Below are 18312 nucleotides of genomic sequence, written 5' to 3' on the forward strand. Positions count from 1 at the left end.
AATTTACCCTGAACCTTGATTTACACTCCATTTGCATTATTTCCAAACACAGCCTAAGGGATCATTCATAATTTATGTCAGGTTTAAAATATATAATTTTTTTTTGGTAGAAAAGCATATTCATTAAAAAAAGAAAAAAAAAAGGATAGGAGACAGCCAAAAACGAATCAGACACAATAACAAACCTATCATCTTCTAAAAGCTTAGACAACCAAAAGGGAGGGAACACCCTCCGATTTACAAAAAAACAAAAGAAAATCATGACTATCCAACAAGTGAACTGATCTATTGCAATTTCAAGGGATAAAAACAAAAGCCACTTCCAAAGTTTGCACAAGCAATCTTAACATCCTCTGATAAAAACACACATTTTCCGTTTAGCAAACAATCGACCAAAGCATTGCAGTCACTTTGGATGATAATTTTGGATAAGGGTTTCTTTTAAGACTTAAACCTTCTAGAATGAGTTCAAATCAGCCCGCCACAAGACTGCCCCCGCCCCAACATCCTACAGCACATCCTTGCCATGTATTAAAAACATCTCCCGATGATAATATAAAGAGTGATGATATCATCATTGGGAGATGTTTCCAATACACGGTGGAAATGTGCTGTAAAACATTGTGGGGGACTGATTTAGACGTCTCTTCTAGAATTGCCAAAACTTCTGCTTGCATAGTGGCTAAACCACAACCTGCCACAAAATAAAAACAAAAACAAAAGAAAAACCATCATGGCCTCTCAAGATGTAATCTAATGAGCCATGTCCTTCATTTCTAAAGCCCTCATCACAAATTTAGCTTCAACCAACCGGGGTCTGGAGGCTTCCAACGAGCTGGATCATTCCAACTTAAGGTCAAATTGGTCGTAGTAGCGGGTTACTATGAAGTCACCTGCTGCGATATGATCCAATCTTTCCTTCAAGCTGTTTGAAGATTCCGTGTTAACCTGTTAATATTATAAATAATGCTCTCCACAGGAGGGTCAATATCGTAAAAAGTAATTTCATTTTTAAAAACCATGCATGCCATAGAGTATATTAGTAGGATAAAAGAGTCATTGGTACTTCCATTGTTATTTGATAAAAAAATAATTGTATTTTAAAACCAATCATTGAAAATTTACTTTTTATCTATCAAATCAGTCCTGATCTCAATATGGCCTACAAATCTAACTTTCTCACAAGTAAAACTTAGATTTTCATTGACTGCCAATTTGTTATTACAAGTAAAACTTAGATTTTCACTGACTGCCAATTTCTCACAAGTCCCGATCTCAATATGGCCTACAAATCTAACTTTCTCACAAGTAAAACTTAGATTTATTTTTCAAAAGGCATCGTTTACAAAAAGCCTCAGTTCTAATGTATTTAAAACTTAGATTTTCATTGACTGCCAATTTGTTATTACAACATCCCCAAATAAACATCTTAATTTTGGTTCAATTTTCGCATGCCAAACGTTTTTTCAAGAAGAAGGAGAAAGAAGCCTAGGCATTATAAGGGTATCAAAATTCATTATTTTGTTCAAGGCAACAAAATACACTAATTTAATGAAAAAACAACCTTTTGAATCAAGGTTCCAAATTAAGGGGTCTTCTTTTTTTTTTTTTTTTTTGAGATGGGGGAAAGTTGGTTCCCATTGATAAAGAATCCATGTTCATTTTTCAGATTTATGTAGGGACCAGGAAAATTTTATTTTCTTGGGTATCACTTAATTCCTAGGTGGGTAAATAACTTTCCCACCTAGAGGGAAAGTTGCTAACAGTTGAATGAATGAGACAAAAATGCCCCTTTTAATAATTGATTTTTATAGCTAAAATGGTCATTACCTTATTTACCTATAAAATAAAAGAACATGGGTAAATGCACTTACCTAGGTAAGTGTTTCCCAGGAAAAACATACCCATGTAATTGCATTTACCCAGGTAAATAACTTACCAAAAAATGAACGAGGCCTAAAAGGTATCTCCAGAGGTGTTTTGAGTTAGGGCAATTTTTTGAATAATTTGGACCATCCTAGGAATAAAAAGGGAATTAATGGTGTCTAGATTCCAATTTCTATCCCTTACATTTATGAGATCTAACACTCTATAAGGGCCACCAGGGCCTGGTTTTGGCCCCATTAGTTTGAAACCCTCAATGTTAAGAATCCAGGGCCATTTTTGAAACCGAACTAGTACTATCGATTTCTGGAAAATGGTAACTGAAATTGAACTAAAGCCGATCAGTTAACCGGTTAGTCATCAATTCGGTTCATCGATTTTTTTTATATTTATAAAATATATAATAAAAATTTAAAAATATATATAATATTATAATAATTAATATATTATATATTATAAATATAAATATATATATATATATATATAATGCATATTTATTACTTTGTAATATATAGAAAATTGATAATATATATAATATACATAAAATATATAGAATATATGTATATTGATTGGTTTAATTAAACACCGGTTTTCTATATTAGTTAACCAAAACTGAACTAATACCTTTGGTTTTTTTAAAATGAGAATTGCACAGTGGGAAGAACTCGTAATATTGCTAAATTCCTGTTTGAGGAACAAACAATTTTCATTTGTTCTTATTGGTAATCAGAAATCAAATGAATAATGAGAACCCTAGTTACAAGAACCCCTTGAAGAGAAAGACAAGATAAATATATAAAGGCTGCAAATTTTAGCTAAAGAGATACAGAGCAGATCCACATTACCACAGAAGATTGAGGGGATTTATAGCATCCAAGCATCTGAGCGAGATATTGATCGACTGAGGGCAAATATGATATTTATGATATCTTTAAATGATGCCTCAAGGGTAATTTCATAAATGTATATATTCTCCCTCAGTGACAAAAGGGAGAATTTTGTTAAGTTTCTCAAAAATTCAGCGGGGAAGGTTTTTATTATTGTTAAAAACTTTAGGAGAGGTTTTTGTATTTTACCCTTTTAATTGCTTTAAATTTGATCACCCACTATAAAAAATCCTCACTCCAAAGCTAACCAAAAGATAACCATTACAAAGATTATTAATGCTACTAAAATATAAACCTTCACCCACCTTTCGTATTGGGATCCCCCTTCTTCCCCACCCCATTTTGATTTGATTGATCGGAGGTTCAAAAGCGAGATTTTCCGATATCATAACCACCCACTCTTACTCTTGAGAGTATGACCGATCAAAACCACCCTTGTAAATTTTGGATAAATTCTAATTAATGAGTGTACAACTTAATCCAAATTTGTTACTTTTAGGCTGTGTTTGATTTTAAGAAAAAAAAGATAAAAAAACCTTTACAAACTTTTTCAAATCAAACATAGCCTTAGTACAACTTAACCCAAATTTGTTACTCTCACACTTATTCATTCATGTTTTCCTATCCTCACGCTCGTACTCTCCATTTATTTTTCTCTTTCACACTATTTAAATCTCTCTTCCTCTCTCTTCTCTTGCGTTTTGCGTTTGCATTTTTACATATCTCACTCAATTAGTTTACATACAATACATATTCTGATTATTTTTAATTTATTAACCATTTTTTTATTCTTATAATGATTTATTATTGAATCATGTATGTATCACATTTGCAGTTCCATCACCATTCTGGCTGGGTTTGCCCCGAGGTTCCATTTAACATTCAAATTTTGACACCTTATCAATATGATTCAACACCATACATGATAGGAGCTCGCGTTCTATGCACCAGTGGGTGCATTGGATGCATGAACCTACAAATAAAAATTGAACACATCACCTTAATAAATTTATTAGGGACTTAAGGGGGTTGCAGTGTTAACGGTGGTCCAATTAGTTGAACCGGCCACTAAAAGACAAAATAATGGGAAAAACAGGTAGAGGAGAAGTGATGAAACAAAGTAAGTTGTGACAGCTTTAAAACAAAGGATCGCAATGATACCGGTGACACATTTTATCTACAAATGCACCATTAACCATAGATTGAGGGGAAAAAACTGGTGCCAAAACGTAGATGAATAGGTGATTTAACAACTTAAATAGAAAAACTTCAAAACGAAGAAACACAAAGAACTAGATCAAAGGTTAAACTAATCAATAGCCAGTTATTGATTGAAGAATAGATTTGGGGGCATTGACGAATACAAAAAAAAAGTCAAATACTTGAAATTACAGAACGAATACAACAAAATCATAAAACAATGAGAGAGAGAGAGAGAGAGAGAGAGAGAGAGACCATACTAGAAACTCGCTCCTATTGTTCTCATTGTATCAAGCAAATGGAGTTTGAGTGGAGATTAAAGAGGAAAGGGAAAAAGAAGTATATATTTTTGTCTACAAACACCAACTCTGTTACTAGCAAATCGGTCTGCTGAAGTGGAGCCAAGAATCACCAGGGAACAACCTCGTGAAACTTCATAGAAAAAACTACAAAAGAAAAAGAAAAGGTGGAAGGACAAACTGACCACATTCGCCGATGGGGATGACAAAGGTGAATCGGTTGTCCCCATTGCTTGAAATTGTGGGAAGCCAACGCATGTGTGCAAGGCTGGATGTGGGTTGAGCTATAAGCTTGCAAACCAGATAAATGTTAGTTCCACGTTACTCGGATTAAGAGAAGGATTGGTGTTAATTGAACAAGCATGGCTCAATTTGAGGCTATTCTTGGAATCAACAAGGGGTGGAGCAGGTCTAAGGTGTTGGAAATATTCCGGGGAGGATGGTTGAGAGGGATTTCAATCCAGGTGTTTTTGCATAGTAAATGTTAAGAAAAGGGTAAATTTTGATTCCGCGTCGGCAATGGCACGGCCGAGGCCTTGATTCACTCTGGGTTGCTTCATGCAAGAGAAGGCGTAACAGCTCCAGATGATGACAGTGGAGACCGCCAACTTCTACGGCATCATGTACCACTTGGCGATTGCACCCCAGTTGGCTTCGGATGTTTCGAAACACTTCGATCGGTGAAGCTCCCTACACTCCTCCCGTAAGTCACCGTTGCCGGTATGCAATGAGATCGCTAATGGATGTTTCTAGGTGAGGGAGATCGAATATCCAAGTTAATTAAAAATGTGTTTTTAGTTTTTTTGTCCTTTCATATCCGGTTCAACCGGACACCCTCAGCCAACGGTAAAGGCCTATTAACATTAAACATTTTTCATTACGCTGACATGGTCGCCTGTAATTGGCCCTATTAACATTAAACATTTTTTATTACGCTGACATGGTCGCCTGTAATGGGCGGGTTCACGCATTCGGTGCACCAGAACGCGCACTCACATAATAGGTCCTATTTGTATGATGAGTTTAAAGTCACATCAGCGCCCCACCGAGCAAGCTCCACTGCCGCCCCATGTGCACATTGGGAAATATTACTAATACACAGTTGAGATGTCTTGTAGGGCGCTGAGGTCGATGGATTCCATTTTGATGGTGAAATGTAACGTGTCAGATCATATTGATAGGGTTTAATTGGAACGTGATTTGATGACATGAAGTCCCAATTCTCATTTGGGAGGGGTTGTGGGCGGGTTAACTTTGGAAGACCGGATCTGCTCCTCACAATTAGCGCCTCACATGCATATCATACCATCTATTAAGAATATCTCCTGTACTTATTAGTTATTATTTATGGAAGATATTTCTAATACATGGTGAATGCGCCTGTGAGGCGCCACTTTGTGAGAAGCAGATCCCACTTTTAACTTTGGCTGTTGGGGCCGATAGCATAAGCTGTCGAGACTTGAGATAATTTCTGGGCTAGACATGTTCTGAGCAGTTTATCGCTTTGATTTTTAATAAAAATAAATTAATATGTAATTATTAATTTACCCTTTCTCACCGTAATGTGGTATTCCCATAAATTCTCTCAATAACATAGGTTGTGGACCCCAACAACTAAAGTTTTTCTATTTTGAGCTATGGTTTTTCCTGTTCCAACTTCCAAGTATTCCCATTTGTGAGGAGCAGATCCCATCACACCAAAGTCATTATGTACAGATCTGACATGGTATGCCGTGCTTGACGTGTAAAACACGTATTATGGGCAGGGAATATCTCACTTATCATAAAATTTATGGACAGATGTTCCCAATTCACGTCCATTTTATCTTGTGAGAGCAGAGGTGTAGGTAGACTTTGTGGCTGAGAGGAGACGGGATCTGCTCCTTACAAATAGGCGCCTCACATGCACATCCACCGTGCATTGGCAACATCTCCCGTTAATAATAATTAATTAATACGGAAGATGTTTCCATGGTAGGTTGTGCGTGTGAGACGCCATCTGTTAGGAGCAGATTCGGTCTTGGTTGGGAGAGCATTGAACCTGTAGCTGTGAAGAACTGAATATAATAAAATAATATATACACATCCACGGAGAGGTGGATGGTCACAGCCCCCGTGTCATGGCGCGATCATAATGAGGGCATAGACACCGGAATCTCTCTCTCTCTCTCTCTCTCTCCCTCCGTCTATAATCTATTCCAGGATCTTGCTGTCCTCCTCGCTTGTATTTGAACATCACTGTGCTGCCCAAATACATTGGTTTTCTCGTATGATGTTTAGGTTGTGGAAATGGTATCAGAAATGCTTGGCTGTTCATCCAGTTAAGACGCAGATCGTCAGCTCGGGGTTTCTCTGGGGAGTTGGAGATGTTGCTGCCCAGACCGTTACTCACTACTCTACAAGGAAAAAAAATTGCCTGAACTATGTAAGTAATAAACCCTAGAAATTCTCCTGTTTTCCTTTTAATTGAAGAATTCGTATGGGTCTTGGTTATATAATTCATTGTTTTATGTGATGGGTACCTTTCATTTCTCTTATTCTTAATGATTTCCTCATTTTGTTTTTTTTTTTTGTCTAATAGGCATCTGCTTCGTTTTCACATATCTTACAGCAACGTTGCTTGGATTTATTTTTAATGTGTTTGTTTCCTCTTCCATGTTCTTGTTGTATTGCCTAATTGATGTTCCCAGTTTTCTGGGTTGAGATTTCCTTTTATTTAATATTCATTTGCCGCGTTGTACCTTAATTGTGCTGAATTAAATGGTTCGATTCTTTAGTCTCCGTTTGGGAAGAATGCAAATACACATGCTGTCATTTTCATGAACCTTTCATATTTGTATTTGCACTCTTCCCATATGGAGCCCCTTGTGTGGTTTTACTATGGATAATGCAATTTACCTTTAGCTGCTATATATATTTCTTTATGTAGGATTTCAGTTGTTTTTAGTCCCCTCTATGCTTCAGATGATTTTGATCAGTTTCTCTAGCTTTTATAGGATAGCCATACAATGGTACGTTTTTCGCATTGATTGCTATATTGCCTGTGGGCAAGGTTCAAAGTATCGATATGTATTATAGAGATCAAACAATAAGTATTGATCTTCAGGGTCATTGATATGCTAATAAATAAGAGTTTGTTTATTTTAATTGTTTTATATGTTAAATACTGATGTGACATGTCCACTGTTAAAATATAAAGTAAAAAAATATGGTTTTTTTTATCAATAACTGAAATAATTTCATTAAGATATAAATAAGCGGGTACAATGAGGGGGAGGGGAGCCAAACTCTCTTAGCTCCCACTCCCCAAAAAATGAAGAAAACATTACAGCATAGCCCAAAATAAGTCTTTTCTTTCCACCCCTTGCTTAGCCAGAGCATCAGCCAAGCTATAGGCATCTCTCTTAAATTCTTGTATTGAGAGTATTGATACTTTGAACCTTGGCTGTGGTGTATGTCTCATAAATTGTAAATTTTTGTTTCTTTCTTAGATTAAATGCCTCATAGATTAGTGAAAATACCTTTTTAGCTTAGTTGTCAAGGTTTCTAGGAAATTCTAGGCGACAATGGATCACCTAGGTTATAGAATTTTAAAAAGAAAAAGCTAAATTCTAGTTTAGCTCCCTATATTTGCTGAATTGAATGAAAGGAAATACTCTTTACTAATAATGTTAACTTTCCTCTCAAAACATAGCAAATCATTATATCTAAAAGACAATAACATTTAAATCAATTAACTTTAATATTTCGAGCCCAATATTATAACGTAATAAATACTTAATAGAACAATTGCATGTCAACAAAATTATTTACAACTACAGAAGGCTATAATTTTATACTAATAAAAAAATTAAGAGAGAGGGGGAGAGTAGTAAAAAAGGAAAAGAAGAACAACAGGTAGAGTCCTTTTTCTACGTAATGTGAAAGATAGGACAGGAGGTAGAGAGAGAGAGACTATAGAAAAAAGAAGAAAACTCTTTATCATTCTCTTCTCTCTTTTTCTTTTCTTATAATCTTCAGGTCATTTATGTTCTAATTTTAAAATTATTAAACAAAAGCATATATATATATATATATATATATACATAGTACTAATAAACATATACAAACATAGTAACAATATGTAGCCATAGTAACAATATGTAAACATTCTATATATATATATATAGGTTGTATGATTGATCAAAATATATACAAACATAGTAACAATATGTAGCCATAATAATAACGTTGCAATAAGGCACCTGTCTTGATTTTTGTGACCTAGATTGGTGCCTTGTTGGCTAGATTGGCACCTTTTTTGAATAAGCACTGGCGTTTAGGCACCTTGTTGACTAGGTAGGTGTCTAGGTGGCACTTTGACAACTGTATTTGTCAGGACCAATTGGTTTAGTTTAATTTTGGATGTTATTTGGAGAGTGCCATTTTAACACTTATGCTGTAAAATTTTGCCAACTATGTGGAGCCAAGGTGACATTTATTGGTCTCAACTCAACAACTCCCCTTTGAAAAAAACATAGCTTATATTCATTCTTTTGGTAGGGAAACTCCCTATAGGTGTCCTAACAAGGAGTTGATCTTCTGTTATTATAATTGTATGCAGCTCAGATTTGGCTTCTAGCTGTGTCACATTCCTTTCACTTTTATAACTTACAGGATGCCATCTTTGGTGGTAACTTTTAAAGATACTGCTGGAAGTCATGGTTGACTTCCTCAACTTGGATTTTCACACCTTAACCTGCGGCTTCCTACCTGTGGTCTGAACAGCTCTCATGATATTATTATTCTGTACATATTTTGGAGCTTAAGTTATCACAAAGGCATTGGTATGTCACAGAGGGTATGATCCTTTTTCCACAAGATAAAAAAAAGGCAAATACCCAAGCATTCAAATACTTATTTATTTATGAAAAGGTAAAGTATTGTGGTAATGTATAAGTATCAGATGAATACGTCAACAGCCATGTACACCTAATTGTTCCTAGAGAGTTAAACTCTTTGGCAGATCAGTTGTCCAAGTCGGGTACCCACAGGGAAGCTTTATTTAGCAATGTTTTAAAACACGGAGGCGTGACGTGAGGCATTCCACTACCTAGAGGCATGAGGTGTAGTTCCGAACGTAAGAGGCATAAGCCTCCCGAACACAAGGAGACGTAAGCCTCTTTAAGAGGAGGGGGGTCAAGATGAAGAAGAGGAAGGGGGGATCTCGTTTTTTTCTTTATTTTTAATAAAAATCTTTTATATTATGAAGAATAAAGATGCACAACACTAGTTGAAAGGGGGGCGGGGGGGCGAAGCCCCCAACCAAAAGGGCCGGTGGCAGACCACTTTCTTTCCCCTTATCTTTTCTTCCCTTCCCTTTCCTTTTCTCTCTTTTTTTCTTTTCTTTCTTTATTTTTCTTTCCCTTCCCTTCCCTTTCTTTTCTTTTCCTTTCCTTTAAAATTCTTTTTTTTTTCAGTCTTTTTATATGAGGTGTGCATGAGGCATACGCCTCTAGCATGCCTCATGAAAAAAGCACATGAGGCGTATGCCTCAGAGGTGTCAGTGCCTCTGGCATATGCCTCAGGGCGTTTTGGGAGTGCCTCACCTGGAGGCATGCCTCCAGGCATACACTTCCCACTCCTTTTAAAACACTGTTATTAGTGATAGAAATCTGCCTTGTAATTTCTAATTGTTGGTTTTCTGATGTACATCATCTCATGTACCTTTGAATATCCTCTTTAATATAATCAGTTAATTTTTCTTAAAAAAATAAAATAAAAAACTAAGTATTCAAGTTAGTCACCCGAGTTGAAGAATTTACAATGCACCTGGCCCCTCAGGCTGTGCTCATTCAAAATAAAAAAAAAAAGCTCAATACAAGCCTGCCCAAGTTGTACTACTATGCACAACATGGTACTGTACAATGGGAATATACAAAATGTGATAATATCAAAAAGCATTAATTGGTCGGAAATAAGCTTTCAACATAAAAATAAGAGTGATAAAATATTCCCCTGGAATGTTTTTGAGTTGCCAGCTACGCACATAACATGCCATAGATCCTTTTTGTTTTTTGAAAGCATCTCATCTGTACAGATTTTATCCTGAAAGATACACACACTTGTTTTGCCCCAAGTAGATCAAATCATTACAAAGAATATCATACTCCAAAGTCCAAACTGTTTTTACTTCTTTTCTCAAACCTTTTAGATGCCATCTGAGGAAAAAAGCTTCAATAGAAACAAGAAAGCATCTTTTCACACCAAAGATCCCTTGGAACTTGCCCTGTTGCCCATAGTTTGTTTAAAAAATTTGCAGTAAGAAAAAGATAACTGGCAGAATATTGGCTTTTTTTTTTTTTTTTTTTATAAATTTGTCACATCATTCAGTTTATTAATTAGGAAACTATATTACATGCAGTGCAAGGATCAAAATCACTGTTTTAGCATCTGATGCATTTGCAGCATAGCATGACTCAAGTCAGGTGCAAGCATATGGAAGTTTTTTTCAGAATGATTTCAGCATGTGGATTGTAGCTAATACATGTATTAGTGGATTGATTTATGAGGAAGCATGCTTTTATGTTTCACTTTTTGGAGTTTTCACTGGGAAATTATCATAAACTGATACCCACTTTATGATCATCAATAAAGTTGTTAGTCCTGACTAGTGGTGGCAATTGGGCGGGTTGGTTGGGTTTGGTTTGGGTTGAACCTCAACCCAATCCATCTAACCCGCCAACCCATTAATGACCCAGTTATATAAAATTAAATGGGTTGGGTTGAACCCAAACCCGCTTTAACCCAATCAACCTGCCCAAACTCATTAATCTTATATTTATGTATTTAAAACAAAAAACTAACTCCCTATTGACAAATAAGTTGGTCATAGCTTGGTGGTAATAATAGTTGCTATTTATACAAGTGGTGAAGGTTCAAATCACATTATATGCATGTTATTTTTACACAAGCAGCGAAGCCATTTGACTATGTTCGGGTTTCGGGTTTGACCAAACCACTTAGGTTCAAACCGGTCAGACCAACTTGAACTATCTAATTGGATTGTCTTTGAGCTAATCACATCAAGAGTGGTTGAACCGTTTAGATCTGGATCAGTCCAGTTGGACCAGACCAGACCGGTTCAGTCAAAAGGTGGTTTGACTTGGACCGGCCCATATCAGGCTTGTGCATGGGTTTGGAACTGAACTGACTGGCCCAAAACAGGTCAAGAGAAGTAAACCGGGCCAATTCGGGTCGAGTGTGCAAGTACGATCCAAGCCGGATTGTCCAAAATGGGCAAAGCAAGCGGGGTGGGTTTTGGGTCTTCCCGGGTCGGGTCGGGTTTGGACTGGCTGACTGGCCCAAACGAACTAAACCGAGGAGCCTGAGGCACTCGGGTCTGTTCATATTTAGACCAAGTTGAGCTGGTCCAAACTCAGGTCAAGTTGATTTGGATTTATGTCGATTTGGGTGAAGTGTGTTGATTTGAGACAAAACTAATTTTAATCAATAAATAATAGAAAATTAATGCATTAATTTTAAATTATTTCATTCAAATGAAAAAAATTTAAAAAATGGCTAAGGAATTAATACTTATATCTTTAGTGGTTAACCCAATGATTATCCACAACCCAACCCATTTAAATTGACCCAATGGGTGATCAAACCCATTTCCAACCCGCCAAGTAAATGGGCGGGTTGGGTGGGTTAGATACTGGGTGGGTTCAGCGGGTTGGGTGAAAAATTGCCACCCCTAGTCCCGACTCCTGAGAGGTTCCACAGCAGTGGAGTAAGACAGTATAGAGAGTTTACTGCTTGAGGAGGATATTGTTCTTTACTACGATTTATAACCTCCCGTCCAATTACTATGCAAATGATGAAAGGGTATTAGGCAATTTTTCAGTTCAGTCATCTCTCTCCCCCCAAGACAGGATAGTGCTTTCCCCTGGGCTAGAATCTACAGTTCTCACATCCCATCTAAAATAGCTTTCATGGTATGGACTGCAGCCCTCAATAGATGCCTAACTATAGATCATCTGCTAAAAAGGGATGGCTCTTCCTAGTTCTCTCTGCTCTTTATGCAATGAGGCCCCAGAGTCCTCAATTCAGCTTTTCATGCGTTGTAGCTTCTCTTCTCAGCTATGGGTTATGGTTTTGTCCTGTTTTGCGGTTCACCTCTGCTTGCTGGAATCATTGCTTCAGCTGCTGCAGGGTTGGAGTATTGAAGGCTTGAATAGAATGGGTAAATAATTATGGAATACTTTCCTGGTGCCACCATCTGGACAATATGGAAGGAAAGGAACAATCATATATTTGGCAACAAATATTCTGCCTTAGAAGAAACAGAAGTAACCTCATAGGTTTGCTTTGCTCTTGGCTGGGTGTACAAAGAATCTTTCAGGGTGTCCATCTTAGTTCTTTTTTGCAAGCTGGACCTTTTTTCAAAGAATTTTCTTTGTTTTCTATATTCCCAATGTACAGGTTCTCATTGTGCATGGGCTGATGTTCTTTTCCTTCTATAGTAACTCAATACAACACAATACTTCACCTCCAAAAAAAAGAAAATTTGAGGCATAGAAGTTTTTCTTATTTGTTTTTCTCTGCATGCTTCTGGAGGCAGCTTTTGCATACAAAGTTTTGGAACTATGGAGCATCTTTTACCAATAACATTGCAGACCATGTGAGAAACTGAGAATTTAGTCATGTCTTTTGCCATTCTGTTATACTTATACATCAATGATCCATCCTGCTTATTTGTGAAAAGGGGGCTTCTCTATCATGCATTTTCTTTAACGAGGGTGGAAAAGGAAAGAGAAAAAAGCTACTCTCTCTGGAAGGAAGTAGTATGCTTTTGACACATTTAAATGATTGGGAGCAAGAAGCTTGGCCACCACAATAATTCCCATGATCCCATCTAACAAGTATGAATGCGGGCATTGGTATAAAGGGATAAAGGAAACATGTATTATATTGTATTAGGTCAATATGGTGTTGTAATTTGTATTAACATATTATAGCAAGCATGCTGAAGTATGAAATATTATAAGCTTTTACATGGCCCATATATTTGTTTTGTGTTATGTACTGAATTTCTATCACTCATTGATTTTAGTATTATGCTCTCATTCTTTTTAATATGGTCAGGAAGATTCCATAAACATGGATTAAGATGTTGACATATTTTCTAATAATTCCATGACATATTTCCATTTCCATGAGTACCAAGTATCAACATGAAATATTATTGGAATTGGCATATTTCTCTAGTGAAAGCTACCAGTGCTATGTGGAAGAATACATAAGATGGTATTATAACATGAAGAATTGGCAACAATATTGTGGATATGTGGAGCAGCAGTATTGCCTGATGCCTGCCTAATGGATGATGACTGCTTTGAGCCAGCTCAAAATTTTTTGGTTGTGTCGTTAAATCTTATTTTTGAAAATTGCACCAGTTAAGTAAATCATGTATTGAGTAACTATTTAAACATTGCACCAGTTAAGTAAATCATGTATGTTTTCAATTCTGTCAATCTCTTCCTATTGTATTGCATTTTCAATCAATAATACAAGTTAAAGGTCAGCAAAATTTTTTGTGGTTATTGAATTCTTTTCATCAACTTTTAATATTTTTAGGTGGGGTCGTTTGATTGAGAATATACCCAAACATTTTCATCTTCTTGAATAAGAAGTAATATCTTTTTGTAAAATAGAAAGTGACCTTCTATGGTGGTTGAAAAACCACAAAAACTGTTGTAGGAGGAAAATTACTTGTCAAGTAGGGCTTTGATATGAATATGATATGAGGAGAAAATCCAACTTGCATTAGGAAGAAGAAAAACCTGCTCTGTTGAACAGATATTAGCATATAGGCATCTCCTGTACTTAACATGTTTTCTGAATGACAGGTTTTCCTGTCATTATCAGATGATGGAAGTCAAATCCTAGCCTATTTATCAAAGTTTCCTGTATGGTCCTTTTCCATTAACAGCTGATTTGTTAAGGGACAAAGGAAGTAGCTTTTCATTTTCTTGTGATACTATTCTTTAAATGATTTCAGTTTTATGGTATGAACGTCCAAGGTGCATGCTCTTGCATCTTGTTGATGAATCATTTTTCAACCGGAGTTATGCCAAGTTTCCTGTCTTAGAACCAAGTTATGCAGATGACACACTTTTGCTTCATCCATCTGTGAGAACAAGCATGTTTGGGTTGCTGATAATTGTAGCATGCAATTTTAGGTAACTATGACCATTTTCATATGTGATGATATGGAAATGTTTTACATATACAAACTACTGGAAGGGCATAAATTTAAAATTCCTTGTATTTTTGGTCATGATTTTCACTTCTGCATGCATATCTTGTCTCCAAGATAGGTGATTGGCACCTTGTAACAATCTCTGCTTTATACAGACAGATACAGATGAAGAATTCAAGATCAATTGGAGAAGAGTGGCTATCACAAGCATGTTTGGGTTTGGATTTGTTGGACCAGTTGGCCATTTCTGGTTAGTGTTTACCTTTTAGTCCTGCCTCTATCTCCATCATGTACCTCTTTTCTTTAGTAAAGTACGATAGAAAAACAAATGACCATGGTCCTAAACAGTGGGGAAGCTCCTATGGCACCTGCCCACGTTAGAACTAACCTATTGGAATGAAGGAAGAACAACATGAATCATACATGAGTTTGTGCATATGGAGGATTAACATCCTGGTTATCTAACTGATTTGTTTGGAACTGAGTTGTTGGATAAGTAACCCAATACTTGAATCAATTACTGTGATGCATGTGGCCGCATTAAAGAAATACTGGATGGATTATGATATAAAATCAAGAAAAGGGAGGAATTATTTAGGGGCCTTCACACACAATGCTTATTGGCTACAAAGAGAAATAATTTTATACAGTCCAACCGTAGCAGAAGAATATAGAAACTTTCTAATGAATTATATGCAATATAGCCAATCTCTATGGACATGAACTTATGAGCCTTTAAAAAATGTGATGCTTGAACAAACTTTATTAGTGAATATATGTTGGTTTTATTATAAACATATGCACTTACAATCTAATTACTAATATTATCAGACTTGGGTCTTAATCAGATTGGATTGGGGTAGATCCATATAAAGGCCATTACCCAATGTCAGTTACTGCTATATGGGGTCTTGAGAGGGGCAATCTTCAATATTTTTTGCACAACGGCCACTAATAGAAAAACTTGTATTCTGATGCTTATCAGCCCGATATTTTACCATTACACCACAAAATAGCCCTTGGATAGATTCATATCCAATCCATATTATAAATGGATCCATTTTTCTGAGACCCAAAGTCCCAAATCCTATTTAATTATAGTAGTTTTTGAACTTAGATTTGGATAATCAGGTATCATTGACAGCCCTAGTTTCCAATACAGAAGCCATGGATGTTGAAAATTAGAATTTCTTGTAATCTTCAGTGGGAGTGCATGGATTCAAGTGGTTAAGAGAGTAAAAAAAGTGGTCAGAGAGAGAACTTTATTCTTTTCTTCTTAAGGTAAATGAAACTCAGTAAATATTAAATTGTGACAGGAAAATGGAAGCAAAGGGAGGTAAAGGTTAAAGTTGGAAAGAAACTACTATACAAAAAAAGCTTAATATACATGTTCATTCACCTAGTTCAATGAATATATACAATTTTTAAATGTTAGTGACTTTATTATCATCTAATCTACTCAATTTATGCAAGTCTTATAGCTATCAGTGGTTCATGGATATTTATGATTGCGCTGATATATATTGAAGATTCACAGGTTAAACCATAAAAAATTTCACTTGAGCACTAATATTTTCTTTGAAAGAAAAAATTAATGGGTAGTAAAATGATTCTGTAAATGTGCCAAACATGGAGCCCAAAGAAGGGGGCTGAACAGAACTTTTGAACCCATGATCAATGGCAGTTCAAAATCTCAATGTACAATACACACTTGCAGGTCAACAACAGCCAGCTCCTCAAAATACACAAACTTCTCAGAGATCCCACAAGGGTAGTAAAATGATTCTGTAAATGTGCCAAACATGGAGCCCAAAGAAGGGGACCGAACAGAACTTTTGAACCCATGATCAATGGCAGTTCAAAATCTCAATGTACAATACACACTTGTGGGTCAACAACAGCCAGCTCCTCAAAATACACAAACCTCTCAGAGATCCCACAAGCAAACAGACTGAGAGAAGCTACCAAGTTGTTTGCTGAGTAAACTCCCTAGAAATAGAGACCCAGGAACTGATTTTGCCAACGGGACTTCTAATGAGCTCCTCCTTGCTCCTGTCCTTCCCATGGAAGATCCTTTTGTTCCTTTCAGTCCATCAAGTCTATGCAACTGCTGCCAACACCAACTCCCATGTTAGTTTGCCTCTGCCACTCAAACCTTGTATCAGTTAGTATTTTGTTGCTTCTAAAAGGTTATTCAAAGTGAAACCAAACTTAGTTTGTCAAAAAACTGAAAATTGAAGGAAAATAACATTTTTTTTTCTATTGCCTTGCACCACAGTTGTATTCACAAATTTTGATCAAGTACATGAGCCTGGTGTCGTATGGAATTATGGATATTGTGACTTGTGAGGTCTCACCATGTTCTCATTCTATTTTTATTTCTACTTCTCACCTGTTTGAAGCATACAAATACATCATTGCAAAAATTTTAAATGGAATATGGACTGCCCTTGTAACATTCTTTGGATTATTTGGGTGATATTTGGACCAGAAATCAAAGTACTCAATAAATCTCTTAAGTACATTCTCTTAAAATACGGTGGTTATATAGCTCAATAACTCATTATTGATGTTGCATCAGAGGAAAGAAGGTATTATCTTGTTCAAAATGAATTCTTTTCATTGCTTTTTGTTTGCCTTTTTGTAGGTATGAGGGCTTAGACAGATTCATAAGGATGCAACTTCATCTACAACCAAGATCACCACGGTTTGTTGCTACAAAAGTGGCAATGGATTCCTTAATTTTTGGACCCCTGGATCTGTTCATATTTTTCACTTATATTGGTTTCTCAACTGGCAAGAGTGTTGCTCAGGTGAAAGAAGATGTAAAGCGGGATTTCCTTCCGGCCTTGATTTTGGAGGGAGGGATATGGCCAGTCCTTCAAGTTGCAAATTTCCGTTTTGTTCCAGTGAGGTACCAACTCCTCTATGTGAACGTCTTCTGCTTGTTGGATAGTACCTTTTTATCATGGATTGAACAGCAAGAGGATGCTCCTTGGAAACAGTGGTTTACATCTTTCCTAGCTTTGGAAGAACGAGAAAGCTAGCATTGATCATTTGTTATAATCCTTACCGTATCCCTCTCCCTCAAGTGAATTGCAATTCATATTTCCTGTCAAGATTATTCATGTAAAGTTGACAGAAGACCCTGAATGCCAACATTGGTTTTTAGAGTTGGGGTTCATGGAATTTGATTCAAAGTGTCTTCAAGCCTTTATATTCTGAGCCTGCTCATTTCTACACAAAAGAGAACATTTCTGCGGTTAGAACCTCAATCATGCATTCGACAGGGCTTAGCTTAATTACATCTCATGTCTTTAATCGAGTTAAAGGCATCAACATGTTAAATATTCGGAACCGTTCTGATAATCTGAAAAAGCCATCGGTTTTACCTTGAAAGTAGCTTCCTTTGCTAACCTTGTCAATGGAAGGCAAGGTTCAAGATATAAAAAATACAAGGAGTATTGGAAAGACAAGTTTAAGAGACAGGGATTAGGGATACACATGGATACCGATACACTACCGAGTCTCCAACAAATTAAAAAAACAAAAAAACTCATCGAAGTTTGATTATAAATGAGGTATAAGTATAAGAAATACGTTGAAAGCTTTGTAAGGTGTGAACTAAGATTTGGAAAAAGTATGGAATTAAAGATATGCATTTATATTTTAATCTGGGGAGACCAATTTTGTTCTTATTAATATTTATAAATATATAAATTTTAATGTTCAATTGTTCTATTTATATTTTTTAAGAGGAAATGACTGAAATGTTAAAATTTAAGATGGACAAAACTAG

The 18312-nt window shown here is 36.2% G+C and overlaps 1 protein-coding gene across 3 annotated transcripts; it reads left to right on the top strand.

The window, feature by feature from the left end:
- Positions 1-6253: 6253 nt before the first annotated feature.
- LOC148842666 (Peroxisomal membrane 22 kDa (Mpv17/PMP22) family protein) lies at positions 6254-17730 on the top strand. Of its 3 annotated transcripts, none has more exons than XM_088956443.1 (4): positions 6364-6695; positions 14313-14493; positions 14669-14763; positions 17161-17730. In XM_088956443.1, exons 2-4 carry the CDS (start codon positions 14339-14341, stop codon positions 17172-17174), a joined length of 264 nt encoding a protein of 87 aa, XP_088812569.1. In that variant the 5' UTR covers positions 6364-6695; positions 14313-14338; the 3' UTR covers positions 17175-17730. The 3 variants fall into 3 exon arrangements, with proteins under 3 accessions (XP_088812568.1, XP_088812569.1, XP_088812570.1); XM_088956444.1 differs by lacking the exon at positions 6364-6695 and adding an exon at positions 14096-14220; XM_088956442.1 differs by lacking the exon at positions 14313-14493 and having other exon boundaries at positions 6254-6695.
- Positions 17731-18312: the final 582 nt, after the last annotated feature.

This window comes from Nelumbo lutea, chromosome 8, assembly GCF_056320005.1.
Source record: "Nelumbo lutea isolate HS-2025 chromosome 8, American lotus-T2T, whole genome shotgun sequence".
Classification (NCBI taxonomy): Eukaryota; Viridiplantae; Streptophyta; class Magnoliopsida; order Proteales; family Nelumbonaceae; genus Nelumbo; species Nelumbo lutea.

Coding starts and splice junctions, on each gene's coding strand:
- LOC148842666 (XM_088956442.1), top strand. CDS start 6,540: ATGATGTTTAGGTTGTGGAAATGGTATCAGAAATGCTTGGCTGTTCAT. Junction 6,696..14,668: donor AAAAAAATTGCCTGAACTAT/GTAAGTAATAAA, acceptor TGCTTTATACAG/ACAGATACAGATGAAGAATT. Junction 14,764..17,160: donor GGACCAGTTGGCCATTTCTG/GTTAGTGTTTAC, acceptor GCCTTTTTGTAG/GTATGAGGGCTTAGACAGAT.